Consider the following 18,005-nt stretch of genomic DNA (forward strand, 5'->3'; position numbering starts at 1 on the left):
ATTTGTGTGTTTTGTCTGGTAAAACCATGATCCTGATATGATAAGGATGAATGACATGTTTTCTGTGTCTGTGCTAGAAATTCGTCACGTCACTGAAATCACTGAAATCCTTCCTGCTGTTTCATGATTTAAACAGAAGGTACGGAGCAAAGGTTTACATTCACACAGTGATTCTTGTGGGACACTTGTGGGTATTTCTCAACAATGTAAAAAGAAAAAAAAAGTCTTTCAGTAGTAGGTCAAAGTGCAAACATATGGTGGTGATAAAAAGTTCTGAGTGCCATTTCTTTTACTATTGACAGTATATACATATATATATATATATATATATATATACGTTCAATAGTGCTGAATATAAATTGGAAGAGAGGGCAGAGGTACCTTCAAAAGCTCTCTTACGTAACAGAACTGATCTGTTTCCAGGTCTCTGTCATGCTGTAAGTGGCTCTGGTTAAATCCTGACTCAAACTCCATCTTGTGGCCAAATGAGATAAAGTCAAATAATGAGGCGGCCATTCACTCTCCACTCCTTTCTCAACACACTCTGGCCACTGAAGCAGTGTCCTGAATCTTCAAGTTCCATGCACTGAGAGACAACTGCCATCTTACCCAAACTTTCATATCAAACCCAAACTTTGTCTCAGCATACATACATAACACCCCCCCCCCCCCCCAACCCCTCTTTTAAATTTAAAACACTAGCATTCAACATCAACAATAAATAAGAGCATTCTTTCACGCAGTGCAAAACTAGAACCAAAAAAAAAAGGAAAACAGCTGATGTTACCATGAAAGACCTTAAAGAGTCCAAACTGACTGAAATTTTTAATGTCTCATAATGTAATAACTTCATAACTAATGCAATAAATAAAAATGTGCATCTACATGAATTAACCTGCCGGATAATGCAACATCATCACATTATTACATTGTCCAGAAATAGTACTTCATAAAGGGGTAGGTCTAACTGATGATGTAATGATATTGACTAAATAATGAAATATTATAAGTTATTACAGTCTTATGATATTATTATGACATCATCAGTTTACACCTGTTGTGAAGTAACAATGCCCAGTTTATGTAACAATGTTATGTTCTTACATTAACTGGGAATTCTTTAGATTAACAGGTTTATTTTCACCCTATTTAGAGGGACATTTTATTACATTTTGGCCAGTTATATTATCAATTTTGAGGAGCTGGAATAGGACAAAGAACAAGACTAGATTCCCATTTACAGAAGAGATGTGCAGATGTTCAGGAGGACACAACAAAGCAAAATGTTTACCGTTTATCAGCTGACAGGGATTCAAGGCTATTCTTTTCATCTAATTCATTCAAAACACTGTTCTCTCTCTTCTAGGTGGCAAAGTGGATGTGTTTGTTTTTATCTCAAGACGTCCTTTCATTGTAACTCTATCTGACCCAGCTTTTCTGTCCTCACACCACACACAGCCCTTTTCTCAATTAGTACCAGAGAATACAGGCAGTGGCAACTAAGCCCTGCGCTGAGATATCACTTGATGCCTCCGCACAATGGCCACCGAACAAATTATGACAATGATAATGGGAGTCATCTCTCACACCCCTGGGTCAAAATCCTTTCAAAGCAAATCATTCATTGGCTAAGTCTGTCTGTTAACAAAAAGGTGTTTCAGGCAGGTTTTACAGAGGGAATTTGTGGGTCGGGGGAAGGTAAAGAGTTTTTCCTTCAAGTCTGTAGTTAAGATAATAATCCATTAAACGATTTCAAAACCATATATTTATAAACCACGTAAAAATGCCTAGGAATATGTATGATTTTAAATGCCTTTGTTTTTTGTATTTTTTTTTTTTTGTTTCGGTAATGACCCAGACTTGTGGATGGGATGTCGTGGAGGGGTTGTCATGGCAACCGTTTTGGCATCAAAGAATGACAGCGACCTCTCGACCCTTGACGGCATCCTGGCGGGCTGCATAGCTGGGGGTCAGCGGGTAACTAGGCAACGGGTGAACATGGTCATAGTCCGTGGGTGTGTGTGTCGGTATGTGAGTCAAGTCCACTGTGTGTGTGTGTGTGTGTGTATGTGTGTGTGTGTGTGTATGTGTCTACTATGTCTGTGCCAGCTGTAGCTCCTCCAGTCCGTGTTTGCCCAGGTGATATCTGGCCAAGTCTTTCCGGGTCACCAGTCCAACCACCTGGAAAAAGGCGATGACATCATCATCATCAAATTAACAATGGCTGACCCTAGCATTCATTCCATTTTGTGAATGGGAAAAATGATCAAGGTGCCAGCAACATATTGTTTCTAGTGGCACACTGTAAACTTATTTTGCATACAGCCGACATGTAAATCCTATGAAATGTTTAAATACAAATAGACTGTTTCCGGTGATTTGGTTAATATAAAATAAATGTGCATCCATATAATAGCCAAGCACAATACATGTCTAGTATTTTCAGTTTTATGGTAACTAACAAGCTCAATGTTAAATAACCTGCGGGCCAGATTAGGATGATTTACATAGAATGCATTAAAACAATGTTACTTAGGCATAATGAGTCTGATGGTAATAAGAGGCATTCTCTGGTGTAGCTTCTCAGAACAAAACACACACACACACACACACACACACACACACACTCTCTCTCTCTCTCTCTCTCTTACCTTGTTCTCGTCGTCCACTACCACCAGGTGCCTCAGTCCCAGCGCTCTGAACAGCTTGAAGACGCGAGGTAGAGATGTCTCCTGCACACAGAGGGACTCATTTAATAAAATGTTCTTACTTTTCATCCTGCATTCCACCATACATACATACATACATCATTTCAAAGCATGGAAATTATATCTATGGCATTTACATCTTGAATAATGACAGAGCTACATACTATCTTTTGATATGCTAGAGCAAAATCAAGCTAATATATCAATTTTAGCATGAAGATCAATTTAGTCAAGTCATAATATTTGGCTTGGATTCAATCATAAGCACAAAGTGCATACCTAAATACCCACAGAGGCCTAAAGAAACTAGTCACGCATCAATATGGATTTTGATACTAATAATTTCCCATAATTCTCTCCTACTTGTTTCCAATACTGATAGCATATATATGACATTTGGAGGATGCACCAAAGTAATCCCTACCAGCACACAGCGAAGTTACAATTAAGTGATGAAAATGAAACACCAGTGAAAGTGATGAAATATGTTTGCTTCACAGACATTATTTTTTCATTCAATACGGCCTTGAGTCTGCAATATATTCTACCCATATTTAGATATTTTCCAGCTGAGCATGGCAGTTCTTTGTTTCGAGTTGTACCCTTTATAAAGCCTGTGGCAGGTCTGTGTGTGTACACCGGCAGCACAATACGCAGTGTGTATTTGTGTGTGTGTGTGTGTGTGTGTGTGTGCATGTGCGTGTGTGTACCTGTGGCACGGTGTAAGGCGTGGGGTTCATGAACTCCGTGAGGTCCATCATGCACTCCCTCTCGTCCTGGGAGACATGGATGCTCTGGATGGGGGGGAAGCGGGGGTAGGCGTCCCTGAAGTCCTTCAGCTGGAGCTTCCTCTGGGTCAGTCTGGACCGGGCCAGCTCCACAAACACCTGGGAAGGAAACACACACACACACACACACACACACACACACACAGTACAGTGACGGTGAGGGAGGGACGAATACGGATTCTCACGAATGCATACAGAAACTTTATGCGATGTACATAAACACCTACAATGTCCCAACAGTTGGTTTTACTGACTGTCATCTAGCTGCTTTTCAGTTTCATTTAAATTATCACAACAATGTCTATGTTTACATGGACAGCAATAATCGGACTGAGTTGGGACTTCTTTTTTCTGCTGTCAGTCATCTTTTTCCTCTGGAAACAAGTTCACAATAGCTGGAAGGCGGAGCGAGCGTTGTCAAGCAGTTGGATCGCTGCTTGTGTTGCAAAAAGAATAAAATCCTCCGATAGAGTCCTAGTTTGAATAAGGTGTTTACAGTCTAAAATGCCCTTCAATAATGCAACTACAATCAGAATACTCAATGTGATTCTCCTTACTTACTTACTTACAACTTTGACCTTATTCGGGTTAAGGTGATCAGAAAATTATAGTGGTATTTCCACACTGGCTGCTGTTCACACATGATGGCATGCGGTCACATTGATGGAACAGGCTGCGTGTGTGAAAGGGGCTAATGATGTATCTGAAAATACTTTGTCTCTTCTACATGCACACACAACAGTAGGCCACATCTCACATACAAAAATGCAACAGAAAATGTAGCACCTCGATATCAGACCACTTCCTCTCACTCAGACACACACACACACACACACCACATATCACTCATCTTACCTTGTGTTTGAGTAGAACGATGAGCTGAGAGCGAAGGATGAGGCCGCAGAGCTTTGCTGGCTGAAGGAGAGAGAGGACAAGAGAGAAACGGGTGATGGATGAAAGAGGTTTCCATTGTAGTGGAGGACAAAAAAAGCCTCGGATACACCGTTATACAAAGCATCATCAATCTGTGATGGCCAATGCATTCCATGAGTTATTTTGTGATGAAGTGTTGTCATTTACTTTTCCTTCCTTTTCCTACATTTCCCAGAATCACTTTCAACAACCCCCAGAGAACGAGGGTGTCTAACAGAAGATGAACCAAACCCGACTCATCATGAACAAGGCCCAGGCCATCACAAAAAGTACCTCGTCGCTACCGGCAACGTGCACGACAACAGGGAAGCCGTTGTGATTGGTTGAGGTGTTGCTGAGCACGTCGACGATGGTTCCCACCTTCTCTATCCGGTTGAAACAGGTGACTGGAGAACTCATCACCTCTCTGGAAGGAGAGAGAGAAAGAGAGAGGAGAGAAGGAGACAAACAGAGAGAGGTTGTGTGAAGAAGAAAAAGTGATAATGAGAGTGAAAGAAAGTGACGGAGAGAAGTCAAATCCTAATAATACACTTGATTTATATAGAATTTATCTAAAAGCAGAGTTTAAGTGCATGAGCGGTTAAAAATAAAACTGAACACATAAAATTAAATGATTTTACATGGAATTGTCTCTCTTAGGTCCCTGGATGGTTTATGTATCATTTACGAGTCATCCAATCAGAAAAGCTCTTACTTGGCCATTAGCAAATCAGAGAGGATCTTACCTGGCGGTCAACCAGTGGGAAGTGGCAGGAGCCTCCCAGTGCAGGAAGGGAACGCTCTGCAGCTTGATGTGGATGTCATATAGACCCTGGGGACAGGAAGAAAGAGGTTACACACACTGTGTGACTGTGTGTGGCTGTGTATGTGTCCCAGCCCCTTTACTCACCTCTACAAAGTAGTCCCCTACTATCTTGGCGGTCATCAGGACAAGCATGATGGGAAGGCCGTAGGTGACATTTCCTGTCGCCTCCACCATGATGACAGTCAAACTGAGAGTCATCCTCACAATGCCCCCTAAAGAGTAGAGGGCGATATTACAATTACAACAAAGTCTCAAGTCAAGTCTCAAGTCTAAATGTAGAACAGCAAGTCAAGTCAGAACAAATCAAGAGTCCAGTATCAATTTAATATCTTAAAGAAAACTAAATATCTAGGACTTTTCACTGCAATATGGTTTTAATAGGATAAAAACTTGGTAAGAGCATCATGAGTTTGATTTCTAGAATCAGTTTCAACTTCAATAAATTCAATCATTCCATACAAATTCAGAAAACAGAATTTAAATTCAGTCGTCTGCTGGAACAAATCTCATCACTTTCAATCTAAGTCATTTACACAAACACAAGATCTCAAATCAAGACTTTAGAAACCTTTTCAAGTCATCAAAGTACAAGTCAGAGTCAAGTCCCAAGTCACCAGAACCCAAGTCAAGTCAAGTCTCAAGTCTTCTCTTCATGCATCAAGTCAAGTCTCAAGCAGTTAAAACTGTGACTCGAGTCTGACTCAAGTCCACATCATGAGTCCCCACCTCTGGAACATACTATTATATTTTCAGTATTGGCATTAACATTAGTATCAGTGGTATTAGTGCATATTTAATGTTAGGAAATAAAATCAAACATTACAAGAATGTCAGTGTTTGATTGGAAAGAAAACCTGCACACACTTGGGCCTCAATGTCACATTGTGACATCACCACAGATATGAAAATAAAAATTATTCACAAAACAAGGAGAATAACGATGAGCTGACACAGTCAGTTAGAATTGAAAAGATCCACAACTTCTGTGCACAGCTAGTTCACGACAGTCTGCACAAGTGCACTTGGAAGCGTCTCATTCCAAAATGCTGTATACCCACTGAAGCTCCTTACTCTACTTGCTATTTACATTAAAAACAGACATGATTACATCCTCAAACTGTTGCCAATTTGCAAGCAAAGGTATTTTGTTGCCTAATAACTTCAATAATAATCCATAATATGACTTTTATGCCAGTAATCTAATTCTAGCAGGTTTCAATTTTTTCATGACAATACTGTCCTTTCCTTCTCCTGTCTGCTAACCATTGAAAAGGACAGAATATTTTAATGTGGCAATACTCACCTAGCTGAGCTGCAGCTCCAATCAAGGCGTATTTACCAGGGTCAGCCCAGATCTAACACAGAACACACACACGAATGTCAACAATAAGTATTAGTTATCCCAGCCAGGAAAAATGTGGAAATGAAACACTGAAGAAGAATTTTCTATTATCTGGAATCACATCCCTTCTACCACATTTCTACTCACAAAATCATAAATCCCCTTCTACTGTATATTTCTCTTGTATACTTTTCCAGGCACCTCTGTATTATATGGTCATTTCAGAAAGAAATTAAAAAGAGAAATTAAAAAGAGATGATAATTTTAGCCATAACTGACTGGAACCTGCTTAAAAAGATATTTTTCTAAAAAAGTGGAAGGAAAAGAAACAGGATCAGTGTGTGAAAGAGTGTGTATTGAGGGCAGGCAGTGATTATGCTGAGATTACAGTGGTGAGATTTGATTTGGCCACAAAGAGTCCTTCTAACTGCAGCACTCAGCTGGGAAAATTAGTGTAAATTCCACTCAAGGGCCGAAACAGTGAACTGAAACCACACACACACACCATACCCTGACACAATGTGAACCGCTTGTTATGATGACAGTAAGTTTTAGAGAAGTCTACACTGGCACGTTCGATACATTCTCACACTCACATAGAAACTGCTAGAAAAAAGAATTCCAATAGATTTCCCCCATATACATATTTTCCCATCATCTCAAAGTACATCTGACTTTATTCCATACACACTCACCGAGCCACTGGAAGTGATGGAGGCCAGCAGTATCCCGAACAGTCTCCCCCAGGCTGCTCCGATGAGAAGAGACGGGATGAAGACTCCAGCGGACACTGTCAGGCCATAGGTCCAGCACGCCAGGAAGAAATAGGTCAGCGTGAACATGCCCAGGGTCAGAGGGTTGTAGGTTCCTGCAAGACAGAGAGAGGAGAGAGAAGGTAAGAGAAGAAAAATAAGCATAAAGATGGAAAGTCAGGCTAAGGACATGTAGGAGACGGAGAAGAGAGGAAAAGGGCGATCAGGATGGAAAGACGGTCAGGTTCATAGTCATGATGATAAAGAGAGAGAACATTCCCATAGTCGAGGGGGTTTTAGCACCTAGAGGAGACAGAGAAATGAGAAATAGGTCAACCTGAACATGCTCAGGGTCAGAGGATTGTAGGCACCAGGAGGAGAGAGGGATGAGAGTTGAGAGAGAAGGAGAGAGATAGTTAGGCTATAGGTCCAGCAGGTCCACTTACACACACACTCATTGATCCATTCTCACACAGCTTTACCTGGCTGGTTGTGGAAGAGACTGCGGACACTTCTCTCAGGGGTGTTGAAGAAGGCCGTTGCCATGGAGTTATACTCTCCATCTGCACAGAACAACTAGGGGGAGAGAGAGAGGGAGAGAGAGAGAGAGAGAGAGAGAGAGAGAGAGAGAGAGAGACAGAGAGAGAGACAGAGGTAAACAACAGAAGGATGGCAGAGAACAACAGTGTGTGTGTGTGTGTGTGTGTGTGTGTGTGTGTGTGTGTCTGTGTGTGTGTGTGTACCTGCAGTGGGTACTCCTCGGCGTGGTCTGGCCCCAGAGGCTGACAGTCGTTGGAGAAGTAGATCATGGCAAACGACACCGTTGCCGTCACCGCGGCAACCAGCATGGCCTCCATCACTTGCAGACAAGGGCGGTGAACGTACCTGAGAGACACACACACACACAGTGACATTTAACTGTACTGCAAGTCACTAACAAGTCTCCCTTCACACTACCACACACACTCATACAGATCCCATCCATAGATGCACACACACACACTTCACGACATGCCTAACCCTAGCTGCACTCTATGTGTGAGGACTTATGGAGTTAAAGCTGACACACATAAAACATTCATAATAATACTTCATCAACTGGAAATTCTCAAACAAAGACTTAGTGTGGAATTTCCCATATGCGACGAGGCCTGACTGCTACAGAGTTTCTGGGCAGGGAAAACAATGGGGTGGAAAACAAAACCACCTCTGCCAAATCCGCCATTTTGTGCCTCGGGGCAGAGTGTCTATATTTGAGCCGCTTTGTTTACAATGCTAATTGTTTTATCACCATGCGACACATATGGTCTTTTGTCATACAAAATAATCAGATCCCCTGCGTCTGCTTTTTCAGCGTAGACAGCAATGAGTAAAAGCTTAGAGTAACTTTGCAATCTAACCTGCAAAAAGATAATTTACACCTAATTTGCTCTCATCTTGAAGAAAGTATACATAGTGTCTCTTCCTAGCTCCGAACAAGGAAGCAGGAACCGCAGTTGTCTTAAGAGAAGTCTCCTCCCAGACCAGTCAAGCTGCCAGTCATAATACCTGTTCTCATACAGCTGCTATTTTTAATACCGAACGCTTAAATCACAAGATCTTGATAATCTGAGAAACACACAGAGTACTTCAAGTACTTCCTCATCCTGCGCCCCACCCAATGTTTTGCCAGCAAGAGCAAAGACTTCATATCACCAGGTATTGTTTTGGTTGACTTATGTGGGCATACCAGGCAAGGCAAGTCTCCAAGTGTCACCTGATCCTTCACTGAAATAGTTCAACTTCTGTTAATCATGACCACAATTCTCTCTCTCTCTCTCTCTCTGTGAAATAGTTCAACTTCTGTTAATCATGACCACAATACTCTCTCTCTCTCTCAAAAGGTTTCTATTTCAAGATGTTTTCTTCGTCTTTTATACATACAGTTGGCTTTCATTTTTAATGGAGATTGCTGGTTTCCTACTCTTTTTATTATTCCCCCCTCTCTTTTTGGTGTAGTTATCGCTTCCCCTTCCCGGCCTTACCTGATCCTGAAGATGGTCAGCCAGTAGTTAAGGATGTTGAACAGCGCTCCCAGCAAGCCACCTGCATTGGAAAGGCAGCATCAATAGAAATAGACAAAATGTAACTGTAGAATTAATTGCATTGTTGTCCTCATGACGTAAACATGGCAAGGGCAGCTGGCAAAAAATACATTCAACAGCAATCAGAAACAGAAAGGTGTTTTTTTACCTATTGCTCCCATAGCGATGAACAGGGGAATCTCATAGAGGTTATAGGCCACACTCTGAAAAAGGACAAAATTACATGTCAAGTTTTCCATTTACAGACAGATAGCATAAAGCAGCATCTTACAGCCCACATTTTCAGACAACGATGAAACATGATACATATATATGGTTAAAAAAAAATAGGATTAATATTGTTTGCCTGTTCTTTGGGGGACATTTATCACATGAATTTCAGAAACTTCAGAATTTTAGAAACAAAATGTACAACAGCTAACAGTGTATTAAGTAATAACGTTTCTCACGTCGCTCTCAAAGCGTCCGAAGTTGATGAGACCGGGGCTGGAAAGGTCTCCTGTTTTGTTGTTGTAGATGCTCAGGAAGAAATTCAGAGTGAAGGTGGAGATCATGGAGGCAAAGAACTGGAGATGGAAGAGAAAGAGGAAGAGAGGGACGATGAGAGACGAAGAGAGGAGGAAGAGAAACAAGAGGGAAAACGAAATTAAGGGCAAGCATGTGGAAAACAAATTGAAATCCTCATCCTTCTACCCTCCAGTTTCACCTCCTACTGTTTTTTATCCATCTATCTATCCCTCTTTTCCTCTCTTCTAAGTAATCCCTCACTCCAACCCTGACATCTATCCTCCAGGTGAGATTCTGGTTAGAGAAAGTCATTCTTCCTCCTGTTCTACAACACCTCCACCCTTCATTCCTTCATCCTTCCACCCTAATCCTACAAAGGACAATGTTACTTACTATCCTCCATGTCAGCATCTGGTTCCAGAAAGAAGCTCCCTCCTCCAGAGAGAACAATACGCCGCCTGTAGACAAAAGAAACAAAACCACAGTCAAGAACCACACAACACTTAGGAGTTGTGTGATGAGAAGATTGCAGTGTCCAGTCCTTCATGTTTTTTTTTCAAGTTTTTGCCATTGTCTAGGATGCCCCTCTCCTTTACATTATTTCTGGTTTGTCTGCACACAGTCAGCATAGTTGGAGATATCAGGGCTTGTTTTGTATCTTCAGAAGAAGCAATTTGCTGTTATTCATTCCTGTACAGTATGAATAACAACTGGCTCTAGCGCAATCCTTTAATAAGCATATTTAAATACTGCAGCCTAGTGTTTTCCTTGCCAGTGTATAGGACTCTGCCTAGAGGAGCTGCCTTCCAACCTAAAACTATTTCATTAGCGCTGGTTTCAGTGGAGGGTTTGAGTATCACATTGTCGTTTCAGAAGCATTTCCACACCACCAAGGAAATATTTCTGAAGGAAATAGCTTTCATATCTACAGTTAAAAGGAAGTACAAGTTCTGTTTTTTTAACTTGAAATTTTCAAACCTTGAACTTCCACACAACTCTCACAATGCTCTTCTTGTATTCAGGAACATGATCATCACTGCAAAGGCACTGTGGGACTGTACACAATCTGTACTGTACTGTTTATCAAGCAGTTTGGGCACGCAGCCATACTGCTGCACCCATTGGGCCTTATACCAACTAAAGTGAAAAGGCCGATTTATACCAGAGCAGTATGCTGCTCAAATACTCAATCCTTAATTCACAGAAAGTTGGTGTGTGTGTTTTTTACCGACTGGTGCTCCGAAAGCAGCAGACACTCCGGCAGCAGCTCCGGCAGAAACAAAGTCTCTTTTCTCCGTGTCTCTCCGAAAATACTCAAAAATCTGCGAACACACACACGCACATGGTATCAATGCATCTCTCTTACACTCAAACACACTCTAACATAGACATGTTTGGATTGTATGAATATAAAGGGAAGGTTTGCTTGTTATCCAACCTGATACTTCATACCGTACCTTAATATTAAGTAGCCTGACACACACATACACTCACTCTACACACTGACCTTGAAGTCTTTCTTTAAAGAGGTGCTCCTGCCCTGGGAGACTCCAGCGGCTACAACAGCTCCAGAGTGAATCATGGGACCTTCCTGAAGGATTGTGGGTAAACAAGAGGATAGAGTTAGGGATGCTAAAGTTTATGCATCCAAAACATATGCATCTGCACTTGCTCAGGCACAGATATATAATAAGACTGATTCATTCTACTTTGGGGGAAACATTTTCACGTTATTTAAAACCGTGGTACTTCACCTTTAATCTGAGTGATGTAGATCTGACAAACCCAGTCTACAAGCGCAGGCAAAGTTTTGAGGGTTCATGTTGTTATTTACCTTTCCGACAGCAAGACCTCCAGCCACTGAACAGATAACGCCACCCACTTTCACCACCAGAGTCTGTTGAAGACACATACACACACACAGAGAGAATGTGAGGGCATGAATTAAGTCCCGTCCGGTATAGTGACAGCGGTTTCAAGTAATTGCAGTGGTGTGTGTGTGTGTGTGTGTGTGTGTGTACCTTGAGTCGCACCACCCTGGGAATCTTGACCCCATTCAGGTAGCATTTTATCTGAGGTATACCGCTTCCTGCTGCTATAGGCTGAAAGGGGGGTGGGGGGGGGGGTGGGGGGGGTGGAGAGTGTAAGATAGGAATGGGAGAGACCGAGAGAGAGCGAGAAAGAGTGAGAGAGAGAGAGAGAGAGGGAGAAAAGTTATGTCTATGTATGAAAGAAAGATCACACCCTGCTTACTACAAGAGATGGCATAGCAACCGATAAAGCATGGCTAACCATGTTTTATGGTTATTCTCGGCACGGCTGGAATGCCTGTTTGACCAATCAGATAGCAAACTGAAACTTTATGTTAAATAGAAACACACAGCTGCCCCTGATCACCATTATACCAAACCGTGGCAGACCAGAATGGCACAAAATTAGTTACACAGTCTTCCTTACAATTTTACAGTATTACATATTGCTGTCAGAGGTACAGGCAGCTATCCAAACATGCTATTGCTTATCATTTGTGTCTGCTTTCGCATGTGTTTGCATGATAATTGATGTGCCAATAAGATTTGCGGAAGTAGCATCTATGGCATACTTCTACAAAACGCGTACCCAAGTACTCGAGGGATGCCACCAAGACCACAAAAGAGGAAGAAACCAGGAATGATACATTAGAAATGAATAAGAAGCGTGACTAGAAATCCTGATAAATATTTAGATCACACCTTTGATAAATACACTTATATTTTTTCCCTCCATCTTACCTCAAAGAAGGCAACTATGATGGCCCCCACCATGACAAAGGCGGAGTTGAGGACAGCCCAGAGGATGAGAGAGATGGACAGACCGCCCACCTCTGTAAACTTCTCTATGTCTGAGAGGGGTCAGAGGTCAAGGAAGAGTCTGGGGCGGGAGGGGGGCATGATACCAACATGGCTGAAGACTAGCCAAAGACACAGAGAAAGACACTGTTTATCAACCAATCATGATCATGAGCTATTTAGGAGAACATATGGAAAACAGTCAACAGGATGGAAAATGAACATCAGCCAATTGTTAAATGTTGGTTAATTTTGGCTGTGACTGGTAACTATCATCACCTATCATCCACTTTTGCAGGTAACCAAAGGTGCTATACTACTCTAAAAAATAAATAAATAAATAAATAACACTTTGGCTAGTAAAATACTGAAAGTGGCTGGTGAATTTTGGGAGCAGGGTAGTGGTTAGCAAAACTACCTGGTAAAAGTCTGTTTAGATGTGTGTTTTATAGCATTAAGGATACTCTGTTTGACGACTTGGTATTTGACCCCGGCCAGCTTCTCCACCACGATGTCTATGAAGCAGGCGATGAGGCCGGTCATGAAGCCGATCAGACCGCACACCACCCAGCGGCTGATCTCCAGACAGCGGAAACCCTATCGATACAGAGGAGAGAGCGAGAGGGAGGGAAGGGAGAGGAGTGTGGAGGGAGAGAGGAGGGGGGGGAGGGAGAAGATAAGTGGAAATGCAAGAGAAAGAAGGGAAGGAGGAAGCAAAAACATGTAGGGGACAGATGGGGGAGGGATAGAGAGAGAGAATGAGATAGGAGAGCAAGAGAGAGAATGAGATGTATCGAAAAAGCGGTGGGATACACAGAGAGCGAGACAGAGAAGTGGAAAACCTGAATACACTGTAAAATATTATCATAGTATATTGCATATGATCAGGTGATTCTCCACAAACCCTAACGCCCTACTCACCATGTAACTCATCCGCCTCTCCTCCTCCAGAAACAGCTGGTTCTCACTGTTATCATAGTCCAGACTCTGGAATACCACACACACAAATCAAAATAAATAATCCGAGCTAATAAAGATAAAGGCACTTATTGATAAAGTAAATGGGCGCTGAACTGAGGCACATTAGTCTCTTAAGAGATGATGATGTTTACTCCCATTCTTCAAAACTTCATGATTAACACAGATTCTGAATATGTGACAAAACTGACTATGTGTGTATGCCATCGGATCAGTGTCAGTAAGTTCACAGCAAACCAGTACTAGGTTAATACAAAGCAGATTTTATTAGCAGTTGCTAATTCCCAGCCTACTTAAGAGATTATTGCCCTCTGTATTGCCTCAACATGTTGTCTGGCTATCAGTTTTCATTCATTCTGCAACAGTGTTAATGATTCATTTTACTCATTTTGGTTGTTTCCTTTGTTTAGCACTGCCAGAAGCCATGTGCAAGGTGTAAGCCAACTTCAATGGCAAAATTAAGGTTTAATGTATCTATTTGCAGTGATTTGTTATATTTAATAACAACTATTTTACCTCAAATTTGAGTGACAGCAGCTTCTCATTGTGAGGGATCTCTTTGGGTCGCCCCCTCAGCGAGTCCTGCAGGGAGGGGTCAGAGAGAACAGAACAGTCACCACGGCAACACTGACATATGACCTTTGACCCGTCGAATCACATGAGGGACTGCGAGGACTTGAGAAGTCAGTGAGTGACATAGAGGGGATGGAACAGTGTGGGTGCGACAGCAGTGAGTGCAGTAACAATCCACAAGCTACTGAACAATATGAGCGAGTCACATTGTTTTCAGCTATTCTACACTACAAGCTGCAGTATGTAAGACTATTGAGTATCAATAAATCATTGACAAATTACCATTACAAATTGAAGTCAGAATGACTCAGTCAAGAAAGGAAAACACAGAGGGGAGGAAGAATGGAAATATGACATTTTTTTCCAAATCAACGATTACAACAAGCCTTGTTCGACAGGCAGATCAAACTTACATATTGCAGCTTAATGATCAGTGCAGTTAAAGCAGAAAAGATACTGCATTGAGGTAGAAGAAACAACTTTAAATGATGGAGATGCAGCTACTGTGAAAAAATGCACCAGCGTTTCCCCCAGAATTGTGTCTTAACATTGTAGAGAGGCCTCTGAAACAGTATTTACTGTAAATCAAGTGATACTAAAACTCAACTGAAACCAAACACAAATGGAATTCTTGTAGGCAATGGCACGGTGGTGTTCTTCAGTGTAGCCTATTCAATGGTGAGGGAAACACTGGTGTACACAGAACACAAAGTACATCACTCTAATGAGAGAATCTTTACATGCATACAAGACAGCTACAGGCAATTCAAAAGGACAGTATTTCACATTCACATGCAGAGTGTTAACTGGGCCTGTATCACACAGCAACAGACCAAATAAAAAAAGACAGACTTTACATTCCCATGCACAGACCAAAATACATTACACATCACTGAAAATACTCTTTAGCCTACCAGCTAACATCAGGCAAATCAAAAGCATGGTTGTTCACATTCCCACCAGCTAGCAACAGCAGGACAGAATCTAATGGTTTTTGCCATGGAGGGCAATGGGTGTGATATACTATCAAACTAAGAAATGGCCAAAGAGCCTCAAGCTGAATGCTAGTCAGTCATAAGGCCCTGAAGAAATGGGTTGTTGCCATTCATTTTCACCTAATGCAGTGGTTTTCAGTTCTCATATAGGGACCCACTTTTTCAGCAGAATGCAGCTGGTTTTGTGCACTCTTATGTAAGATAATCTAGGCAAATTTGCACTGTTTTTAGGTTTCATACTTAGTAACCTAAGCCATTTTATTCTACCTTACACTGCTGGATCTTGGAAAGGCCTTGGCCCCAAATTATTCTGGAGAAAATGGAATCCAGAGCTACTGGTGAGTAGCTCTGGATTCCATTTTCTACAGAATAATTTGGGGTACATATTATACATAATATTCTGGTAGGTTCAAAACCAGTTTCTGAAAAAAACTGGTCACCATTAAGCACTTTACCAGAGAGATGGACTGCATAGATTCATCATTTGCAATGTGTCATGGTGGAAACTATCAGGCAGTTTCCAAACTCGTGCCTTTCACGCACACTGGATGAGTCAACTGCATTGTTATTGACCTGATTTATTAGTAGGTAACATTTTCATGTTAGGCTTTCCATGTTAGGCTTCTACTGTATTCAGCAGTAAGCAACTGAACTATAATGAATCAATTTTCCTTTGTCCATTGTGTAAAAACATCCTCAGTTGAACCCTCAACCATATCTCAGGCTGCATCCTACAAATCCGGCCTAAAGGCTCAAATAGTACAAGAACTCAACTTGACTATATTTCTTAGTGTGACAGCCACACACACCAAAACGCACGCACATGAGCTTGACGCCAAATCACATTAAATTCACTGTAAATGTCCCCTAAAGGCCACTTGATCAGAGTATTTGCAAGAAGTGAGACGACTGTCGCACGCTGCTTCTTGGCTGAGGTAACGTGAGGTTAATATTCTAGTCAATGAACTACACTAGATGACATGAGGATATCAGGAATCTGGTCCAGGACTAAGAGGGTCAAGCTAAGGATCTTGATGGAGTGATGACTTGATTGACAGACGGACAGACAGTGAGAGATTGATCCGAACTCAGACTTTACCTCATCTGACGTCATCTCCTCTTCCAAATCCACCGTGCTGAGTCTGCCTATCTGAAATATACTGCCTCCTCCAGACAGCTACAGTATAGACCAAAGACATTACAGACCGCAACAGAAAAAATATATGGCTATGTGTAGCACTCTGCAGGTTAACATGAAACATTTAATAGATGTTGGTATCTAGCTAACAGCAAAGGGTTTGAATGTTGAAGACACTGAATGTGCATGAATGCATGTGTGACACAGTCAGAAGGCTGTGACATTCTCCAAACTGAGCAGGAAGCAATCGATTAGCTTGGTCTATTCAATTAGACATCGTGACCCGTTATATGTTGACTAACTGACTAGCTCTGGCGGCTGCATTAGAGAAAAAGGAAGTTGGAATTTCCAGAGTTTCTATTTTAGTTGGACACAGCTTTATACGTATAGTAGCGCTGGACGACTTTATCAATCAGATGATAGGTGCGTAGTTCGTGACAGTTTCAGTATCTGTTCAGCTTCTGTAGTGAGCAAGTCATTCACTTCTAACAGCTGACTTGGTTGCCACTACTCCTTTCCTTGCAGCATGTTGACAGCTAGCCCCGTTAGGACTACGTGGGTGCCACCGCGCAGTGTATTGCCAGTCCCAACGGGGCTAGTTGACAGCTAGCTTGTTGTTGTATTTGCTACCAGCCGGATGCATGCCTTGCCATAACTCAAAACAACGCTGCATACGAGGCAGTGCAATAAAACTAGTCAAATGCATTCATAACACAGCAATTCAAAACATAACTTAATCTTAGTGTTTCTCTGTACTAAAAACAAGACACAGCATCTCGCTAGCTCTGCAGCAGCCAGACAGCTGGGAAGCTAAGCTAGCCAACATGCTAACGGTACCTGTCTGGAGTATTTGGGCAGCTCGGAGCCGTTGAGCAGCGGCGTCCCTTCCCCGGTCGCCCCGGACTCGTCAGCTCGGCTAGACCACGACACTTTCTTCGTGATGTTGGCCATGGTGGCCTCCGATAGCTTGCCACTCTAACAAACACTGCAATGTTTAATAAAGTGCAGTTGTTGCTGTCTGAGTACAGCGAGTACTCAGGTCCCCATGACCATTCATAACTCGTGACGCTTTGTAAGGGTCGCGTGCGGGGCCAAAAATATCCATTAGACGCGGGGAATGCTGGGTTTTGTAGGTTTTGTGGCTACAAACCAAGGCGAAGGCAGAAGGAATGTAAAGGCAAACATACTATCTGTGCTCTGCGTTGACACCACATAAAACTTTGGTTATCACTTACTAACGAAAACAAATATAAAGGGAAAAAACGCCTCTCACATGATAAAGTCAGTGGGAAAGTTTTTATCTGACTGTCTTCCTAATTATTGAGCAATTAGGAACTGGGGAGACATCTCGATCTGCAGGCAGTTTAGGCAGAGTTTAGCAATTAATAAAAGAAAAGACAGGGCAAAAGAGATCTTCAAACAGCCAAGAAAATGCATAGCAAACAGTGACAAACAAGAGGTCCTCTTCCTTTAATCCCCACAGCACCAATATAATATAAAAACGACTCATAATACTCAATATATAAAATATACTCTTGATATTCCATTAAAGAATGTTATGAATGAAGAATGAA

General features: G+C 41.9%; 1 protein-coding gene across 2 annotated transcripts; it reads right to left on the bottom strand.

Moving 5' to 3' along the window:
* Positions 1 to 1,432: 1,432 nt before the first annotated feature.
* On the bottom strand, positions 1,433 to 17,484 carry clcn7 (chloride channel 7). Of its 2 annotated transcripts, XM_071912248.2 has the most exons (25): positions 17,269 to 17,484; positions 16,393 to 16,470; positions 14,242 to 14,307; positions 13,669 to 13,734; positions 13,212 to 13,344; positions 12,691 to 12,800; positions 11,941 to 12,021; positions 11,754 to 11,816; positions 11,427 to 11,510; positions 11,148 to 11,241; positions 10,313 to 10,377; positions 9,862 to 9,978; positions 9,561 to 9,615; positions 9,353 to 9,413; positions 8,072 to 8,213; positions 7,811 to 7,904; positions 7,272 to 7,444; positions 6,538 to 6,589; positions 5,319 to 5,446; positions 5,155 to 5,240; positions 4,703 to 4,835; positions 4,352 to 4,411; positions 3,419 to 3,595; positions 2,652 to 2,732; positions 1,433 to 2,181 (listed from the first exon to the last, which is right to left on the bottom strand). In XM_071912248.2, exons 1-25 carry the CDS (start codon positions 17,380 to 17,382, stop codon positions 2,095 to 2,097), a joined length of 2,400 nt encoding a protein of 799 aa, XP_071768349.1. In that variant the 5' UTR covers positions 17,383 to 17,484; the 3' UTR covers positions 1,433 to 2,094. The 2 variants fall into 2 exon arrangements, with proteins under 2 accessions (XP_071768349.1, XP_071768350.1); XM_071912249.2 differs by lacking the exon at positions 16,393 to 16,470.
* Positions 17,485 to 18,005: the final 521 nt, after the last annotated feature.

This window comes from Centroberyx gerrardi, chromosome 7 (genome assembly GCF_048128805.1).
Source record: "Centroberyx gerrardi isolate f3 chromosome 7, fCenGer3.hap1.cur.20231027, whole genome shotgun sequence".
Taxonomy (NCBI): domain Eukaryota; kingdom Metazoa; phylum Chordata; class Actinopteri; order Beryciformes; family Berycidae; genus Centroberyx; species Centroberyx gerrardi.

Coding starts and splice junctions, on each gene's coding strand:
- clcn7 (XM_071912248.2), bottom strand. CDS start 17,382: ATGGCCAACATCACGAAGAAAGTGTCGTGGTCTAGCCGAGCTGACGAG. Junction 13,735..14,241: donor TGCTGTCACTCAAATTTGAG/GTAAAATAGTTG, acceptor GTGGTATTCCAG/AGTCTGGACTATGATAACAG. Junction 12,801..13,211: donor ATACCAAGTCGTCAAACAGA/GTATCCTTAATG, acceptor GACCCCTCTCAG/ACATAGAGAAGTTTACAGAG.